The sequence below is a fragment of the Solenopsis invicta genome, chromosome 14 (assembly GCF_016802725.1).
Source record: "Solenopsis invicta isolate M01_SB chromosome 14, UNIL_Sinv_3.0, whole genome shotgun sequence".
NCBI classification, from domain to species: domain Eukaryota; kingdom Metazoa; phylum Arthropoda; class Insecta; order Hymenoptera; family Formicidae; genus Solenopsis; species Solenopsis invicta.
Window position 1 is genome coordinate 12,523,008 of NC_052677.1, and position 18,931 is coordinate 12,541,938.

General features: G+C 50.2%; 1 protein-coding gene across 3 annotated transcripts in view; it reads right to left on the minus strand.

The window, feature by feature from the left end:
- Window positions 1-3,153: 3,153 nt before the first annotated feature.
- LOC105201111 (LIM/homeobox protein Lhx9) overlaps window positions 3,154-18,931 on the minus strand; it is a 186,817-nt gene continuing 171,039 nt past the window's right edge. For all 3 annotated transcript variants that reach the window (XM_026137931.2, XM_026137932.2, XM_026137929.2), the window contains 2 exons: window positions 7,488-7,631; window positions 3,154-7,388 (listed from right to left, as the gene is read on the minus strand). In XM_026137931.2, the coding sequence (XP_025993716.1) occupies window positions 7,232-7,388; window positions 7,488-7,631 (301 nt within the window). In that variant the 3' untranslated portion in view covers window positions 3,154-7,231. The remainder of the gene's footprint in view (window positions 7,389-7,487; window positions 7,632-18,931) is intronic.

Here is an 18,931-nt window from a genome sequence, read left to right on the forward strand (position 1 = left end):
GCTCGCTCGTTACACGTTCGATCGGCGGGACGCCGAGGGCTCGAACCCATTCTTTAAACCTGTTGCTTGCGAAGTAGCGGCGATTATCGGTGATTATCGGCGACGCAGGTGTTTCGATCAAGGGAACTCGCTCGCGCGGCGCGTCAACGGCGAGACGCGCTTCCCTCGTTCCCGACGGAATTCGCCTTTCGAAAACTCCAACGTCAGATCAGTCTCTCGAGCTTCGGAGTCTCTCCCGGCCCACGCACTCCAGTGCGAAGCACGTACCTACGCCCGTAATTCACGGCCGCGAGCGCTAACGATCCCCTTTTTGTCTCCCCGGCAACGTGCCGTCGCGTCGCGTCGCGTCGCCTCGCCTCGCCTCGCCTCGCCGGCGCGGCGGTGCGCGGAGAGCGTAAGCGCGGTGTTAACAAGCAGGAGGGATTAAGGAGTAGATGAACAAGTGGTCCGCGTCATCATCAACGGAGTTTCGAGGCGCCCGGCGAAAGCGCAGATTACGCCACCCTTGCCCGCCACCGCGAGGGAGGGCAACACACCTCCGTTTCCGCGACTCGTTCGCTGATCTTCGTATTGAGATTGGGGAAATTGGTCCCGAGTGAAAACGAGGCATCTCCCGATGCTCGCCGACGTTAATCACGGCAGCGGTGTCCGACGGCTGTCACTCGTAATTTTTTTTTCTTTGAAGAGTCCGAGGTGTCGATGGTGCTCCCCTTTCCCCTCTCGAATTCCCAGAATTCGCGCGTTATCGCGCACAATGAGCGACCTGATAGGAGGCCATCAATAATTACCTGGACCCGTGCTCGCCTAACTCTAACGAAGGACGATTTCTAACGATCCCCTCGCCAGCGTCCAACTTCTGGACGTAATTAATTCCCGGGCTAACCTGGAATGCTATAATTAATTGCCGGTGGGGCTGATGAGGGGCAGAGCGCAACGGGTGCAACAATATGTACCCCGCTTCGATTAGAAGTGTAGGGGTTGGGTAGCGGAGGTAGCGGCGGAAAGGGGGGAAGAGGGGGAGGCGGGAGGGGGGAGACGGTGGGGGACCGCCTCCGCTCGCAGTTATGCAATTAATTAAATTCAGTTTGTTATTCGCCGTCGACTGTTAATTGCCGCAAAACTTCAAGAAACTGCACACGCTTGACGTTTCAAAATGCATCGCGCCGCGCTCTCGCTCGCATTCAAGATCGCGATTGTAAGTTGCATTATCCCTTATTGTGCGTTTTCGGGGATCGGCAATGTCTGCGAATTTTCACGTTTTCGCGTTAAAAGGCCTCGTTAACGTTCTCACGATAATCGCGCGCGCCGCGGAGGAAGAAAAAAAAGGAGAATTAGCGCGGAAAGAAGTTGGATGACGATTACGTCAGTGACACGTTTATAATTAACAGACGCGTGTACAACTGCGCACGGGACGCACGCCGGTAACCGCGCCCGCTTGACCTCGGATTTAATTGATACGCTCGCGAGACGGCAAATAAAAGATTAGGACGCGACGCGAGCGGTTTAATTAGCGAGGAAGAGCATATCTCTCTCTTTCTCTCTCTCGCTCACTTTCGCGTAACGAACGGTCTTGCGGTTATGCAGAGAGAAAAAGTTACGATGCGGATTAACGAGAAAAATCATCACCTTTGAACGCCGAGAAAAACGCATGCGATCTCGAGACGATTTTTCCCTATTTTTTAAAAAGGATCGCGTCCTATCAGACGCGAGATTCGCACGATGTCACGATTTACATTCGACGATCTTTGCGGCACGGTCCGCTTCTCTTTCTGTTTCGAGAACCGCGCTTTGGCGCGTCTATTCCGCCTTTATTTTTAAGAAGAGGCAAAAAGAGAAACGCGGGAAGACGGCGAAGGAAGAAGAGGAGGATGAGGAGGAGGAGGAGGAGGAGGAGGAAGAGAAGAAACGAAAACAATCGATACGACACGCCGGCAAGGCCAATCGGGCCGCGTTCTATTCGCGGCGCGGCCAATCAAAATGCCTACTACGTCGCCGGCAGGCCCGCTAATTAGACGCCACGTAAATCAGTCCTGAAACTCAACGTTAATTAACACGGGTTTCCGTTGGAGTTGCTTAGCCACCTATTTATCGAACGACACAAACGCAATATGGTCGGACACGTGTACGTCCGTTAAATACCTATCCGACTGGAGAATGTCGGGTCGCTCGTTCGCTCGCTCGCTCGCTCGCGCGCGGGAGAGAAGTTGGCTGAAAACCGGCCTTCGCGGCGCCGAAACGAAACATTCGAATCGTTCGAATTAATTCAGCCACTTAGGCGGGAGCGGTGCGGTAAAGGTACCGTGATCGATTTCCCCTCCTGAAGTCGCCTACCAAATTAACCAGGTTGCTCTCTCTCCCCTGCTCTCCTTAATTCACGACTGTAATGGGAATTTTACGTTGCTGCTGCGTCTGCTCGTCGACGTTGAACACATTATCCTGAAAGAGAAGAAATCCGGGATTATGGGCGCGAGGTGGGACTGGCAAATGAACGACACCGACCCCCGCGGACGGGGGCCGCCAACGTTTTTTCTCTTTTTTTTCTAAAAACTTGTGATTTTTATTAATTAATAAATCGTGTTCGCGTACGATTGTGTGTATGCGCGTGTGTGTTCCATGGGTGTAGTTGTATTTTTACAAGAGGCCGCGAAACCACATACAGAGATGTCGGGTCCCGATTACGAAGAGTCCGAGATTAATGAAATAACAAAATTAACTATAGACGCGCGCGGGACCGGGGTCGGCGGTCCGCACGCGTGCCATTCGACCGGGCGGGGGTGTGAGGGAAGGGCGAGGGATGATAGGGGAGGAAAGAGGGACTTTCCGTGCTCCTCGCGCGATCGCTTCCGGGCCCGCCAAGTGCGTGCGTGCCGAGTGCGGTACGCAGCGCGCGCCGTCGCAAATCCGATTCACGACGGGTTGCCAGCGATCCCGTGACGAGATCACGTCGCGTTCGTACGCCTCGCGAGTTTCGCTAGACGCTTGCCCTTGAACGAGTTGCCACTCGCCGCGCGCGCGAACCGGAAGAGAGCGAATCGCGCGACGAGTGGCAATCGCATGGTCGCGAAGCTCGAGAACGCGAGAAACGAATCGAGAAGGTGTTCTCTAAGACCAGAACGTGTGACAAAGTTTGCCCATTGTTGGGGGATTTTTCCATTTTTTTTTTTTTTTACGAAAACTGTGCCGCACGCACTTTCTCTACCAATTTTGTAAACGTGTACAAATTTTGGCTTTATTAGTTTTTGCGTTACGTAAATTTGAAAACACATTTTTCAAGTCGGATGACACGATTTCTCAGAAACTATTGAGCTTATCGATCTTAACTTTTGCGCATATGTAAAATACATGCTTGCTTGTCGCATCAAGTAGGATATTATTGCGATATTTATTAAATATTTTCTCATACGTATATTAAATTTAATCGATTTTGTTAACTTGCCTTTTAAAACTGCGCCATCTTAACAATTTGCAATATTTTTCATTTATCCTAGTTCATACGATAAACAGACATGTATCTTACATATGCGCAAAAGTTGAAGTGAATAGTTTCAGCGGTTTCTCAGAAATCGCGTGTCGGTAGATTTAAAAAACTGCCAGTTTTCAAAAATTTACGTAACGTAAAAACTAATAAACATTCAACGAAACCAAAATTTGTAGACGTTTACTAAATTTGTACAAGTACATGTGTAGAGGTGTAGAAGAATATGTGCAGCAGTTTTCTCTAAAAAAAAAAAAATAAAATAAAACTCCCGAAAATAGGTCACTCTTTCGCGGTCCAGATTAGAATAGACCCCTTTAAATGAACGAATGAAAAAAAAAGGAAAACGAAAAAAAAAGCGAAATGCAATGCTATGTACATTCGAGACGAGACAGTTCGATTAATCGGCGCCGAACGAAACTTCGGATCGATGCGAAACCAACATGCGTAAGTAACAAACGTGTTCCGCCGTGTACGTCACGACGGAAAACGCCGCTGCGCGTCCGCACTCGGCGATGCGGGACCACGGAAAACCATGGCACGTCGCGTATCGGCCGATCGCCCGTGGGATAAACGCGCGGGTGCCCCGTTCGCCGTTCGCGCTCGATAGTAAATACATAACCATTTATATCACACAAACTTTTAACAATATACAAAATGTACCCTATATACAAGATTAAATTACACAACCCAACGATGCACAAACCCCAATCCGACACGTGCACGTGGCAACGGGAAGAAATTGAAAAACGAGCTAATAAATTTGTTCCCCCGATTCGAATAACGCAAAGCTGTCCGATTTATATAAATTTCCCATCGTTATTTATACAAATCTATGCTAATTTAAATGTCCGAGATATCCGTAATAAAATCGAGCGAGAGTGAAAACTAAGATACACCGCGGAAAAATTATTTTGTTTTTTATGAATATGCTCGTACGTCTGGTCGAAGATCTGCGGCAAGCGCTGTTGCCCGAAAGAGTTTGTGCATCCTTGACATAATCCGTCAGCGCGACTTCTTGCCCAATCTACATGTACACTTCTGTATATGCCGCTCCTCACCGTCTCCGTCGGCGTCGCCGCTCGGCGCGGCGTCAAAAGTCACGAAGTCCGATCTCGGTCCCCCGGCGGCGTCGATTAGCGATTGTTCTTACCGCGATTCAGGCGCGTCTCAACAGACGCCGGAGAATCCTTAATATCGTGCCGTTGCGCCACCGTGACCTCTTGAGCGTCCAACTTCCGTGACACGCAACACGGCGGAATCGCTCGCGCGCGAATATCGTGGACGCAACGGTGCGAGCTTCATCTATTACAGTTGCGAGCGACGCTCGATCGGAGATCGTTGCGATGCGCGGGAGTCACATCATTTGAAACGAGAGTATTTGATGGGGCGACTTCGCTCTTATGGTACACATTTCGCGCCACGATATACTCATCTTCCGCCTCGCTCCGCGAATCCGTTGTACTTTGAGCCTTTCGAGCGCGCCGTTGTGCATGCCAATGTCACTTCTTGCTCGCCGCGAGCGAGTTACATGTCACTATACGTGCTATATACGCGCAACGGGCGTCGTCCGCGCAGCGCGCCAGTAGCACGCGATTACTCTTCGGAAAGTGATCGACGGACGAACGTCGTATTTAAGAACTCGTGTGTTACTCGAGTATTTAACAACTGCGACAAAGAGGAATCGTTAAGTTAAAATCTCGTCGAAGGATCGACGATCTTTCGACCGAAAGTTAGACTTATCGTAACGTTGTTACTGGCAAACGTGTTTCTGCAGACAACCCTGTCGACCAACTTTAACAACCAATGGCATAATGTAGACTTCGCTAAACGACGCGAGAGAAAGAGAGAGAAAGAGGGAGATATTTCTCGGGATAATTGAGCTCCGTTCTGTCCTCGAGAATGACATCAGTTATTTTTGCATCCTGCATGAAACTTCGTAATGTACTTACGAGATTACGCTTACAATAAAATTTGATCCGGTTATGCCGACACTGCTGCAGCGAAGAACGGATTTCGTCTTACACGCAACAGACTTAATTGATTATGCTGTTTCGAAAATGATGAATGCTCAAGAAAGAGAGGAAGAAGGAGCGAAAATACGAGCGAGAGAGGAGGAGAGGAAAGGGTAGGAGAACGAGTGAGAAGAGAGGGAGGAGAGAAGCGAGAGGAGACGCGGATGCTTAACAAGAAGGATTCGAATGATAATTCCGTGTCGTTCGTCTCACCTCGGCACTCAATTAACGATGGCGGGAACAAGGGCCGCCTAATGAGTTTACGAAGCGCGGCGGCGGCGGCGGATCGACAGGAGAACGGTGATTTTGAAAGAAAAATAATTTTCTAAGGATCCAGAACTGCACGCCGCCGTCATTTCGCGTTCGATCGTCGATTCGAATTATCTCTCTTTCTCTATATCTCTCCTCTCTCCCTTTCTCTCTTTCCTTCCTCTTCCGATTGCCATCTGTCTTCCTCGCGCGATTAGATCCTCGTTGATCGCACGTGTCGAATTTAGCGCGCGACGTTGTCGTTCCGAGGACGCGTGTCGCCTCCGAAGTGGCGGCAACCGCGAGTCGCGAAGCGGTACGCGCTCGCGGAAACTTAGGAGCGACTAAAACTGTAACGAGAATCGAAATAAATCCTCTTAATCACACGATGAAATAGAATAACGCGTAAAGATTTTGATATCAGAATAATTTGACAATGATCTTGAGAATGAGACATCGACGGGGGAAAAAGTTGTTTCGATAACGCGCAAGAGAACGCCCGCTGCAAGTTGGTAGGTGTCATGATTTAACAAATTCCACATTCCACACACTTTATGTCGAGGTAACCGCAATGCGATGACTGCAAAGGGTTCGAGAAAGAAGAGAAAGAAGACGTCACTACTGCGGCTGATGGTAGAGATGCACGATGGGTCGTATATTAAACTTTCTTCGATTCTTTACAATTGAGCAAAGATTACTATTAAAGAGAACCGGCGGATTCGTGGCGAGAGTGCTTCTGCGATGCGGCGTCGAGTGTCGGTGTCGTACTTAACTTGTCGCACTTGTCGATGTTTACTTTTCCCCACGTTTTACACGCGACTGCCAAATTATCCAGGCTCAAAAACGTCCAGAGATTCCCTCTCAGCATCAGCGCTCAAGTTCGGACGCACACGACACGTCAACACTGTCAGAACGCAAAGACGCTCGGTATCCGCGGCGAGTTCAATTACGTTCAACATCGCGGCGCCGCATGTACGGAGACATGTTCGGCTATCGCGGTAAGTTCAAACACGTTCGATATCACGACGCCAAGTCCAGAGACACTCGGACGCGTAAAGTCGTCCATGACGGTTCCCAAGGGACGCGCTACGCCTTCTTCCCACCCTTGCGAGTCTCCCCCTTGCGGAGTCTGGACTCGCAACCTTAGAGGTAGGCTCGTTCTTCATCGCGAGATCCTTCGGGAGACGGGCCCGTTAGGGCGGAAACAGCGGCTCTAATCGCAGGTATCCTGAGCCCAGGACGACCAGTCCTGATAGCTGGACGCCTGTAGATGCGATTGCTGAGTCGCCAGACCCGGATGCATGAGTGCCATCTGATGATGGTGGTGATGGTGATGATACTGATGATAGTGCTGATGACCCGGCGGAGGCGGCGAATAGGGATCCACGCCGACGGCGACGTCCACTACATCTACCTGAGGCGAAGGTACGATGGGTGGCGTCGGCTGCGGAGAGGGTTGCACCTTCTTCGGGCGACCGACCGGGTTGCCGCCTCATTCGCGGGTCCTTCGAGGCCTGCCGACCTTACCTTTCCTAACAGGCGCGCCGCTGTTTCCGGCCGCCGCGGCTGCCGCTGCCGCGACGCTCGACGATTTCACGATCTTGTGCCAGTCGGACTCGCAAACCGGCGCGCCCGACAATAAGTAATATCTGAAATTGTGAGAAATCGCGTGTCACGTGAGAGTGTTCTCGCTGGGCCGACGATCAAGTCTCTAAGTCCTGATGGATAAGAAGGGAAGGGAGACTCACCTGTCACCAGAGACGAGTGCACCGCCGCACTTATTGCAGTTGAAGCATTTCACGTGATACACCGCCTCGCCAGCCCTCATGACCATTTCGTTCGCGGGTATCGGATTACTACAACTCCCGCAGATGCCGCTGCTGCCGAACATTCTGCAACAAGATAAAAAAAAACACGTCCAATTAAAAATTCTCGGTTCAAGGTCGCGACATGTGCGTCCGGAACCGGACGCACATCATCCGCGAGGAAAGTGTCCCTTTCCGCGGCAGATGTCCGATTATGGCGTTGCGCCTGCGATTATTTTTCAACAAGTTTGTCCGCGGTTCTGGCACACATCGAGTTCCAATACCCGGCCCGTCTCGTCGTACGCGATGCGCTCGTATCCTGCGTTAATGGCAGTTAATGTTTGCGAAGCGGTTGTCAGCCGTATACCCGTTGGCTCGTAAAGTCGGCTGTTTATGCAGCAATTAGCTTCGTAACGATACGTAGGTATGTCGAATGGGGATTCGAGGAGAGCGCCACGATTTCACGTCTCTCTCTCTCTCTCTCTCTCTCTCTCCAACACGACGCCGACGGCGCGGTGAGAGAAGCTCCTTCGCGAGGGAGAGACGTAACATCGGTGCACACGAACTCCGGCCATCTTCCTCAACCGCGCGAGAGAACTTCCAAGAGTCGAGCCTGAAAATCGGATCCTCACGGAAAAGAGGATCGCCAGGATCTAACGATGTGTCTCGGGCCGTAAAGCCGAACGCGGCATACGTGCCACCACCCTGCCAAAATCGAACCTCGCTATTTAACGCTAATGGAATATTTAATTAAATCGACTTTTGAAACGCGCGATATAGGTATAGCCGACATATCGATGTCTGCGTCGGACTTTACTCCGAGAGCGCGCATAAGGCTGTTACGACGACGGAGCGGATTGGATTTGAGGTTTCTCGTTATTAATTTAATTACCGGCTGACAGTTCTATAATTAAATTGCTAATTTATCTGCCCGGGATCCACAGCTGATCGCGCGGCCAGTATCTCGATGATTGCTCCCCCGAATGACGTTTCAATCATTCCCTTTTTATTATCCGTCTCTCTCTCCTTCTCTCGTTTTTTCCTGCTTTTTTCCCTTTCTTTCTTTCCTTTTTATTTTTATTTTTATTTTTTTTTGCGGTTTGTCTTCAAACGTTCGCAACGGTTCAATTATAAATGCGCGTTTTCCTCCGCTGGAAAATGCAGTAATGCAAACAGCTAGGCCCGAACGTCGGACGATTTTGCCTACTTCTCGCGGCAAGAAAACGGTAATGTGCAAATTTTGAGACGCGCGACTCTCCTCGTGTCGTTACTTTCTCGTACATAAATCGACGCGGCTCGAGAAAGCGAAGTGTGTCGTATACACACTGTGTTTCACGCATTATTAAATACGGTGATCGATCACGGGGCGCGTCTCCTCGTCTATCTCGTTCATCTATCGCGAATAAAAACGATTGTCCGGAAACTGCGAAGCGTTATTCGAAATTCCATCACGTCCCAGTTATTAATTTAATTTCCCGCAAATCAATTAACCATTGATTAAAAACTCTCGACGCGTTACGTAAGACGTTATAAAGACGCATCGCTCGTCGTCGCGCGTGTGGGCGAGATCCTAATCAAAGGTGGCGTTTCCCCAGCGAGTCTCGGCGTCCGACGGCGCGGCGCGGCGTCTCGCAAATGAATCGAAATGCCAGCTTTTAATTGCGGCCACGGTCTTTATCCGTGCGATCGCGCACCTACTTCCGGGCCCGAATTCCTCGCGAACGTAATGAGCGACGGAGAAACGCTGTGCGCGCCCAGCTCTGGGGGCCGAATCGCTCGGCGCATTTTCGATTTCTCCATAATTGCTAATTAGAGGCCGACGGCCAAGTCAATCAGCTAGAACGGATAGAAGGAATTATACAACTGATGATCGAGGATCAGTCATAAAATTTGCTTCTCCTTTCTCCTCCTCCACCTCTCACTCTCTCTCTCTCATTCTATCTCGTTCTGGCCTCTTAATCGCTCGACGCCATTACCAGTATCATTATTCACGCGTGTTTTACGTGACCATTCTGGAAAGCTGATGACAAGCAAGAATTTTCGATTATCCGCGAGCCTTATTTACGACAGTCATAAAAAATGTCAAACAGAGCGCGCAAATTATTCGTTATTTTACTTAATTATCGTCGCTGGAAATGAGCCCCTTGCCTGGGCTCATTAAATAGTTTAGATATATTTGACAACTATATTGATCGCAGCAACGCGATAGTCGAGCGGTTAATTAAATGCGGCGGTAGAATTTTTGTCCCTTTCGGACATTTGTGTATGGGGTCTTCACGGTAATCAGAGCGACTGTGTTAAATTAGATATCGAGTGCTCCGTCCTAATAGGCATGCCCCGCGCTGGCGGAGTAATTGATCGAAAGTAACTAGCGAATAACGGTTCGACGCCGGTGATGAATGACAACCAACGCCGTCTGTTATGATGCTGATATTATCGCGCGCCGCGTGGCCGACTAATAACAATCTCTATATATCTTTGATAAAACATTGATCGCGCCAAGATTTATCTCGCTCGCATGCACGAAGCGGGACGAGCGTGCGTGTGTACTTAAACGTAACAAAAATCTACACGTAAATATATTTTAACTGTGAATACAGTTAATTACTTCCTGCCTGTATTTGCGTTTTCCCATTCGTACACGGCACAATTTACGTTTCCATTATGTACGATCTCCGGAGGAAAACCGGACTCTGTCGTTGAAGAATCCGTCGTGAAAAATACGGTTTGTAATTTATATTTCGTAATCTCCTAACGGCCGCGGTCGGATGGACCGCAAAAATTCGGCGATCCACGACGCGCCGCGCCGTGTGGCAACGTCAAACGCCGAGCACCCGCGTCGCCCGCGGCGCGTTTAATAATTTTAATGAGCGAAGTTCACTGCAGTCCGCACTAAGAGAGTAATTGGCGATTACGGTCGGCGGGGCGATCTTTAACGAGCGGTCTACGCAATTTCTAATTAGTTGATTTCACCAATGATAATACGAGTGCCTCCGCCCTCCTTGCCCGGCTCCTCTAACTTGATACGTAATTTGCCGCGCGCGAGCGCGGGCCCCCTTACGTTTTAATTGCAAGCGGCGTGTCAATCTTGCCCAGCTCTAACAAGCGTCTCTAAAGGCGCGTGTCACGCGTGCACGTTTCGCAACGCGATCCCACGGCCGCGCGGGACCGCGCGGCTCCTCCCGGGACTAATATTTCGATTGATAAATTTCCGCCACTTCGCAGCGCGATTCGCTTGTCGCCTAAAATTTCCCTTCGCAATCGTATCGACCGTATCGTCGGGAGCTTATAAAATAATGCGACCCGTACGATTTCGAAAGATTCGCGAGCAAGTGCGCCCTCCGCCCTACGGGATCGCCCTCTCACCGAGGCACCCTCGCTCATTATGCGTGCCCCTTTGCCGCACACAGCGGAGCGTACACTATGCCGCTAACAAGAGGGAATAAGAGAGAGAAAGAGAGAGACGAGGACGTGTGCGGGTGCGCGTACGCCGAAACGACGTGCATTCACACACGGAGAGCGTGGCCGTGTGTGTGGGCGACCCCCGCCTGTTAATGAGTTAGACTACCTTACCCTCGGCACTTTAATTGTCTAAAGCACAAATTGGGCGGCTTTAATTAGCGTAATTATTTGGTTCGTTTGTCCGTTTATCCAAGATCCTTGTATCGAGCGAGGGTCGAGTGGGTCGCCCCCTTTCCCTCCCCCTCTTTCGCGAGACTAAATGGATTCATTAGCGCTTTGTGCGATTAAAAATCCAAATTTCGGACCAGGGCGCGGTTCAGGGCAACAGCCTTTGTGGGCAACCTTCAATTTCGTCCGCATCTTGAACACGTCGTTCCGCTCGCGCGCCAACTCGTTTGATGATCGTGTCGCCGATGGAGGACGGAAGTCGTCGTTTCTCGTAGGCAAACTGGTGACCAAGACCTACGTTGCGCAGCACAGTTTCAGATCCTCTAACGACGCTAATAGAGCAGCTATATACGCGACTGCTCGATGAATGGTAGAATCTCTACTGATTATTTTCTTTGAGAAAGGTGACGCACGAAAACACACACACACACACACACACACACACACACACACACACACACACACACACACAGACGTGCAGCTGCAATGCCGTAGGTTGTTACCCTTTTCTCGGGATATTTCGCGCGACATAATAAACACGGATGCAGGACAGCTTCCCACACGAGCAGCATCACAAAATCTGCCGCGTTACGCGCGTGCGGTGGGCATATGCACATAACCGACCGAAACACACACTCTCGCTGCTAGCTTTAATTTTTCTAGATAATAATGATTAATCGCGCGGCCTCGGTTTCCAGTTTAATTAAAAAGCTATGCGGTCGCCACTCTTTCCGTCCCTCCCTCTCGCATACACACGCACACGCGCGCGCACGTACACACCGCCTTCCGCGAAACAGCCGACTGGCAAATTAAATTGAAATTGACTAGGTCTGGTAATGAGGTGGCCTGCAGGCCCAGTCGCGGCATTAGTCGGGTGTGGGTTCTAGAAAATGAGTTCCGACTTAACAACAAATTGCCTCGGTGAACTTCCTTTCACCCCATCCTCCACTCGGTCCCCTCGCCACCCCTTCCTCCCCCATCGTCCTCCGCCGCCCCTTTGCCCCGATTCTACTATCGTCCTCTTGCAATCCGCTCGCACGCCGCGCGAGGACTCGTCCACCCTCTGCCTCTTTGTCCTCCTCCCGTCCCACCTTTAATGTTCCACAAACGAGCGGGCTTCTAATAAAGTTAATCGATGCGAAAGAGAAAAGAAAAAAAGAAGCTGAATAAAAACACACGCGGATCTTCTTCGATAACTATTTAATTTGGTCAATCAAAATTCCTATTAGCCGCCGTGCGCAATTTGGAAGTATATGGCGAGCAACGCGGCGCCCGTATTAGAAGCTGTCTGAGATATTGAACGACGGTGGCAGCGACGGAAACGAACGCGCGTCGAGATCGAACAAGTCGGAGACTGTAAGATAAACCGCGACATGCGCGATTATCCGCGAGGAGAACGACGAGAAACGCGTTACGTAGGCGAATGACGAAAGGCGCTCGCCGAATTTCACGTCGCGTCTTGATCCGATTCAGAAGAAGGGGATCGAGAGGATCAAAGGAATGTTTTCTTCAGCGACGATCGTACGCGCGCGGCCTATCGCGATCCAACGTGGAAAATTGAATTCGGCATTGGCCGATGAGAAATTGTCCCAGGCGCCGACGCGGGACAATTTCGATCGTTCCGATCTCCGATTCATTTTAATGTAATTAACGTTTCGATTGCGCGCGCTTTGTTTCCTAGTCTAAGCTCCGTCTCCGACCTCCGCCCCCGCCCTGCCGCGTTTGTCCATCCCGGCATACCCTCTTCCTCTTCCGCGCGAGCCACCCCTCCCCTTCCGCCCACCCTCTCCCCCCCTCCCCTTCCACCCTCCTCGTAACAAGCGAGTTGCGCGGCAGAAGCATCGATCAGTCGTGACTAGTACTGTATGCACGTGCGTGTGCGTTAACACATGTGCACGCGTACACGCTGCCGTATACATAATAAATGCGTGTAAGTATCCACGGTGCGACGCTATCTCGACGATGGGTTTTCATTCAGGGCAAAACGGTAAATCGCCTACCCTTTCGTCTTCGCAACTCTCCTTCCCCGCTTTCGTCTTCGGCGGTCAATGATAGAGAGAGAGAGAGAGAGAGAGAGAGAGAGAGAGAGAGAGGCCAGCGGTCGGCCGCTGGCGCGTCAAAGGACCGAAAATACTTTTTAATAAAATTAATACGATAACCGCAGATGTAATTAACGGGGTGTATTACCATATTATATCTAAATGTAAATTAGATGTATGCTAAAGTATGCGCAAGTATATAAAAATGCCAAAGTGGCATTAAATAGTCGATGACCGGCCGCCGATGATTCTCCCCTCGCCGGACTCCGGAACTCGTTCTTTGACCGTGCGGCGCGTTTTAAATCCGCGCCATTAGATGCACGTGATACTTGATTCGAGGTAGACCACGAGCGGCGAAGTTAAACGAGTAGATAACGACGTGCCCGGAAAAAAGGGAGCGCGGAAAGGAAGGCCAGGGGTGGCAGAGGAAAGGCGAGGTGAAAAGAAAAACCGGGGAAATGACGGGAGCGCGCGCGGGGGGAGGATGAGGGAGAGGAAAAGGTGCCGTGCCAGGCAGGCAGGCAGGCAGGCAGGGCCGGGACCCAGCGCCGGCGGGGGAGGGACGAGGAGTGACGACACAGAAAGGACTTCTTTTGAATCGCAGAGGCAGGTAAAGCGGGACCCGCCGCTCTCACACCTGCGTGTGAGAGTGCCGGGGCCGACCTACCCTTGGTCGCGGCAGGGCCGTTCGAGAAACGAAATCCACGTGGCAACGATGTGAACCCGCGGGATGCAACCGAAGAGTATTTCGCTTTAATAATCCGAATCTCGATCGACCTCGCGCAAGTCCAAAGACTAAGAATCGCGCGTCGCTCGAAAAGCCAGGTGTACTTCGTCTCGCTCCGCTCTGCTCCGAGGCGCAGGCCGCGTTCGATATTGGAAGAAAAAAATCACGAGCACAAATTAATGAACGTTTAAGATGTATCGGCGTTAAAAGAAATGAGAAGGTAGAACAGGCGGAAAAAGTTGAAAAGAGGGATAAAGGATCCTCCTTAATGACGTGTGGCCTTTAAAAGTCGCTCGCCTAGCCACACTCCACGCACGCTAACGTTAAAAAACCTTTTGCTTCGATCGCAAATCTCTCGGGGCGTCTAACAATTCGCTCCGCGATCCAGCCCTGTAAGCGAGAGAACAGAAAGCTGGATGAGAGGCAAGGAGAGGAAGAAAGAGCAACAGAGAAAGAGAGAGAAAGAGAAGAGGGAAAGGAGGGAAAGAGAGAGAGAGAGAGAGAGAGACGAGCAAAGAAAGCGCGCGCGCGTAGAAGATGCGACATCGCCCGCTGCAAATTGCAATTTTGTTGTGAGATCATTATAAAATACATAATGCCGAGTCGCCTTCTACCGCATAACCCCCCCCCCTCTCCCAGTTCTCTCTCCTTCCCTCGCACCGCCCAACGGAGGTCCCGCGCGGAACCGAGAGACGCTCGAGAAAGAGAGAGAGAGAAAAAGAGAGAGAGGAGAGGAGCGTGGAGGAAAGGAGAGGAGAGGCGGCACAGCGTCTCGTTAAAAGTTTCTAGCGACGCGTATTCTTAATAGTCTGCGCGCGCGGACACGCCGTCATTAAAATTATAACCACCCTCCTGTATCACCTCACCGATCCCGTGCCATTCCGGGCAACGGCAAGAGAGAGAGAGAGAGAGAGAGAGAGAGAGAGAGAGAGAGAGAAGAACGAGAAAGGCAAGAGAAATCACGATGCGTGAGAAGAAGAAAGAGGGGAAACAGGGGAAGAGAAAGAGAGAGAGAGAGAGAGAAAATCGACGAAATCCATTTATTCGTGCGTGGAAAAATTCAAGTATCAATGTTGCAAAGTAGAAATATAAACGATACAAATGACATCAAACGTAAAAAAAAAAAAAAAAATACGCGTGAGGTCGTCAAAATGATTCCACTCGGGCTCAGAGGCGCGAGGCGACGCGACTCGACTCATCCGAAGAGTACGAAAAGACTCGAAGGGGGTAGGAGTTGACGAAGGGTACAGAGAGGAGGCGCGGCTGGTAGGTGGCCCATAAGAAAGCGGAAGTACGAGAGGAAGAGATACTCCCCGGCGGGATAAAAGCGCGTTTAACTGAAACTCGTGGAAAGTTGCGGGCTCTCTAAATATGTAAATACGAGGCTACTGGATGTTATTACGCGCGCATACATATAGAAGCGCGTCTCGTCTCTACGTGTGTACGCGCGTATATAGATTCGTAATGCGCGGGCGCGCATAAGGTAAAGCGACGTCCGGAAGAAAGCCGGCGTAATCGTCCGATATTTAAGTAGCGAGTTTAGGTACACTGGGTATATTTAAACGCGCTTATTATCATATAAATACAAGTTGGACGTTCAATTTACGCGCCGCAGGCTGCGCGGTTGCGAGCGGGGCGAGCGAGAGCGAGCGAGCGGAGCTCTTCGTTTCGTCGTCGTGTGGCGCGCGGCGACGGAGTTGCAAAAGTTATTATTGTTATTACCGTACCGTTTAGAAACTTTTGTTGAGCGCGCAACGGACATTACGCGGCCTGTATGCACTTTGGCGCATCGAGTTATCCGTCGTTGCGACTCGGATGATATTACGGGCGCGCGCGAGCGCGTGCTGCGCCGATGTTAGTTAAATACCGGCTATGCGCGATGGAAAACTCACTGGAAGATTTACGGCGCCGTCAAATGCGTAATCGTTGCGCGATAAAAGGATGAAGTGCGGCGTCGATGTTTTTCCGGAAGTGGCGACGACCAACGTACGTACGTACGTTCCGAAAACGATCCAACGTTCCGCGTAGAGGATACTCCTCTCGTTTCTGAACATTAGTTTCTATTACGAACGTTCGCTAGTTTGACAGAGACTCCAATTGATTTAAATATCGTATCGTACGCGTTGATACGGCGTCGCGATTGCTTCGACGAGTCTTATCGCGAAACGGCTCGAAACTCTCGCGAGCGAGGTGAACGGAGGAACGATTCCGCGTGAGGTCTCTCGTGACGGGCTCATTCTATCGCTTCGTTATTAATGAATCTTTGAAATATTAAGCTCACAACTCTTTATAAGCGCCAGGGTTGTTACCCTCGGTGTATTGATACATATCTAGGAGCAGTTTAAACACATAGACCCTCCCTTCCCCTCTCCGTATCACGCGCGTGTAATCGTAAAATCGATGCTCCGCTCTCCGCTTCGATTCCGTCTCGCGGTAAAACTGTTTCGTAGTGCTAAATAATAAATGACCCGCGAGCGAAACGTCGCTAATGTTACGTCAGATATTCTGGCTCACGGATAACGACGGGCAGTTTTGCCTCGGGTAAATTTAACCGCTCGCAGCGCGGCAGGAGGACACAATCCACAAATTCTGTATCTAGACGTGATAATAATTTCTTATTCATGATCCCCGAATATGGCTGGGACGAGAGCGAGGTACCCCACAATCTCGGAGAGATCTCTCGCGGCGACATGGAACGATACTCCCGATGATCTGAAATAACTCGCGCCAATGTATGCGGTTTTACGGAGGCTTCGCGACGGTTCTTTTCACGTAGAACTTTCGAACCGTTTCGCTCAATTACTCGCCGAACGGCGAATTGTTGTCCGTCATCCGCGGCACGCGATACACCGTCCTCCGTGTTACCTCCGAGATTGCGAGAAGAATAATGCGGGGAATTTTTATCGGGCGTCTGATAAAACGAGCAAAAAAAAGCCCCGCGGTGGCCAGGGCTGCGTAACGCGGATGTCTCACGATGTAAACACGAGTGCAGCGGTAGATACACCCTTATCAGGAGTGCGGCACGCATTCCCTCATTACCAGAGTCTACTCTCGGCGCGTCCACCCCTTTCAGCCACCCACCCCGCAACTTACTCCCGCGCTCGGCTCGGTGTTTCCCTCCCCTCCCCGGCCCGGCCCGGCCCGGCCCTTCCTGCCGCAACTCTTCTTCCGCTGAATACACCGGAGGGACGAATGAGAGGAAGATAGCGCACGCCGGTGTGTCCGACAGATAGAGCTTGAAAAATGCGTATTTCTGGACGGTGTGCGGCCGTAGCGATTTACCCGGGCCCCTGCCCCCCTGCCTCTCTATGTAAAATTTCGAATGAAAAATTCGCTGGCACGCGCGCGAGGGGATGCGAAAACGACAGAAAAGATAAGCCGCTTTACATCTTTTTAACATCTCCGGTACGCTACGCGTAATAACGATTTAAGTAAACGCGGAGGTGTTAATTGTTCCGATAAGGAGAAGGAGAGTTTTAAGGTTTCGTTAGGCAGCACCTATTCGCTACGGTACAAGCGATTAGCACCCTCAATTGGGAGACGGACTGCGACATACGTTGCAAAGGATTCCACGCTATGGAACTCTATGGTCCGATGCGCGTTTAAAGGAAGCCAATCAGGGTTCAGCCGCGTTCACTTCACGGAAAGACATACGCGAAATCGACGAACCGGCCAGGGCCAGCAGCTAGGCAAAAAGGTATTAACTACCTCTTAACATGCAGATTGCTCCCAGAAGACTTTGGTTCCTCGGGTTCCCGGGGAACGTTGATTGGACGATTATTTAATACCTCGTCCAGAGGAGCCTCCATTATTTCATGCGATTCGTCCGCGTCACAAACGCTCTCGTGTTTTGTGTCCGTGTCATGAAATCGAATGCGCGCTACCTTTAAAACTAGCAGTATTCAGCTTGGCTGAATGCGGCCAGGTCTTCAGGCCACAACAGCTGCTTATATACAGGGTGTCCTCGTATAAGTGATCATCTTTTCCTTTTCTCGCAAACTAACAGAGATTGATCTAATAAAAATAATGTCAAAATAAATGATTTTGATTATATTTAATTGGGTTATAATACCGTTCATGTTCCGGAATATTTTAATTATATTGAAACATGGAATATCGATCTTATATTTGTACGTATCGTCTTGCACATTTAGTCTTGTGTATTATATGCACATGTAACTGCAAAACACTATATATATATATATTTAATGGTCGTTAAATACTCTAAAGGAATTTAGGAGATTTCTCACACTAATTGGCTTATTATTAGTTTCAAAGATGCAGCATATATTAATGTTGAAGTTGTTAAAAATTCCGCAATTATTTTGATGAAACTTTGAGTATGCTCGAAGGACATGAAGTGTACATATATATCCACACATACACACATACACACATATATACACACATAAGCATACTTAATTAAATGAAATTAACAAGCAGTATCTCTATCGGAGGTAGTTTGCGTAACAAAAAAAAACGGTAGAGACGGCAGCACACGCGAAAAGGGAGGAGAAAGAGAAGATGCGAACGGTGAATCGCAATAAACCGCGTATCATAGGTATCGGTAGCGGAGAAGGGGCTCGTCGACGGGTCGAGGCGAGGGGGCGGGACGGTGGGTCCAATCGCATTTAATAGCACAAAATTACGCCGAAATTGGATTCTAATTTAGCGTTCACGGGGCAAATCTATTCAAATTAGTTCAAGGGAAATAACGAGTCCCGTCCTCCTCTCCTTCCTCCCCCTCTCCCCCACGCCCGCGGGATTAAATAAATTTCCTTTCTGTTAATGATTATGTAGATTGAACGACATTTCTTCTGCCATCGTTTTGGACGTGTCACGTCATCTTTTTCCCTTTTTTTTCTATTTAGACCGATGGGGGCGCCACGACATGCCGTGTGAGGCCACGGGACCCGAATTAAGGATAATTGCCTCGCGCGGGCGAGAGACCGGAGAGAGAAGGGGAGAAGTCACGACGACGAATATCGGCC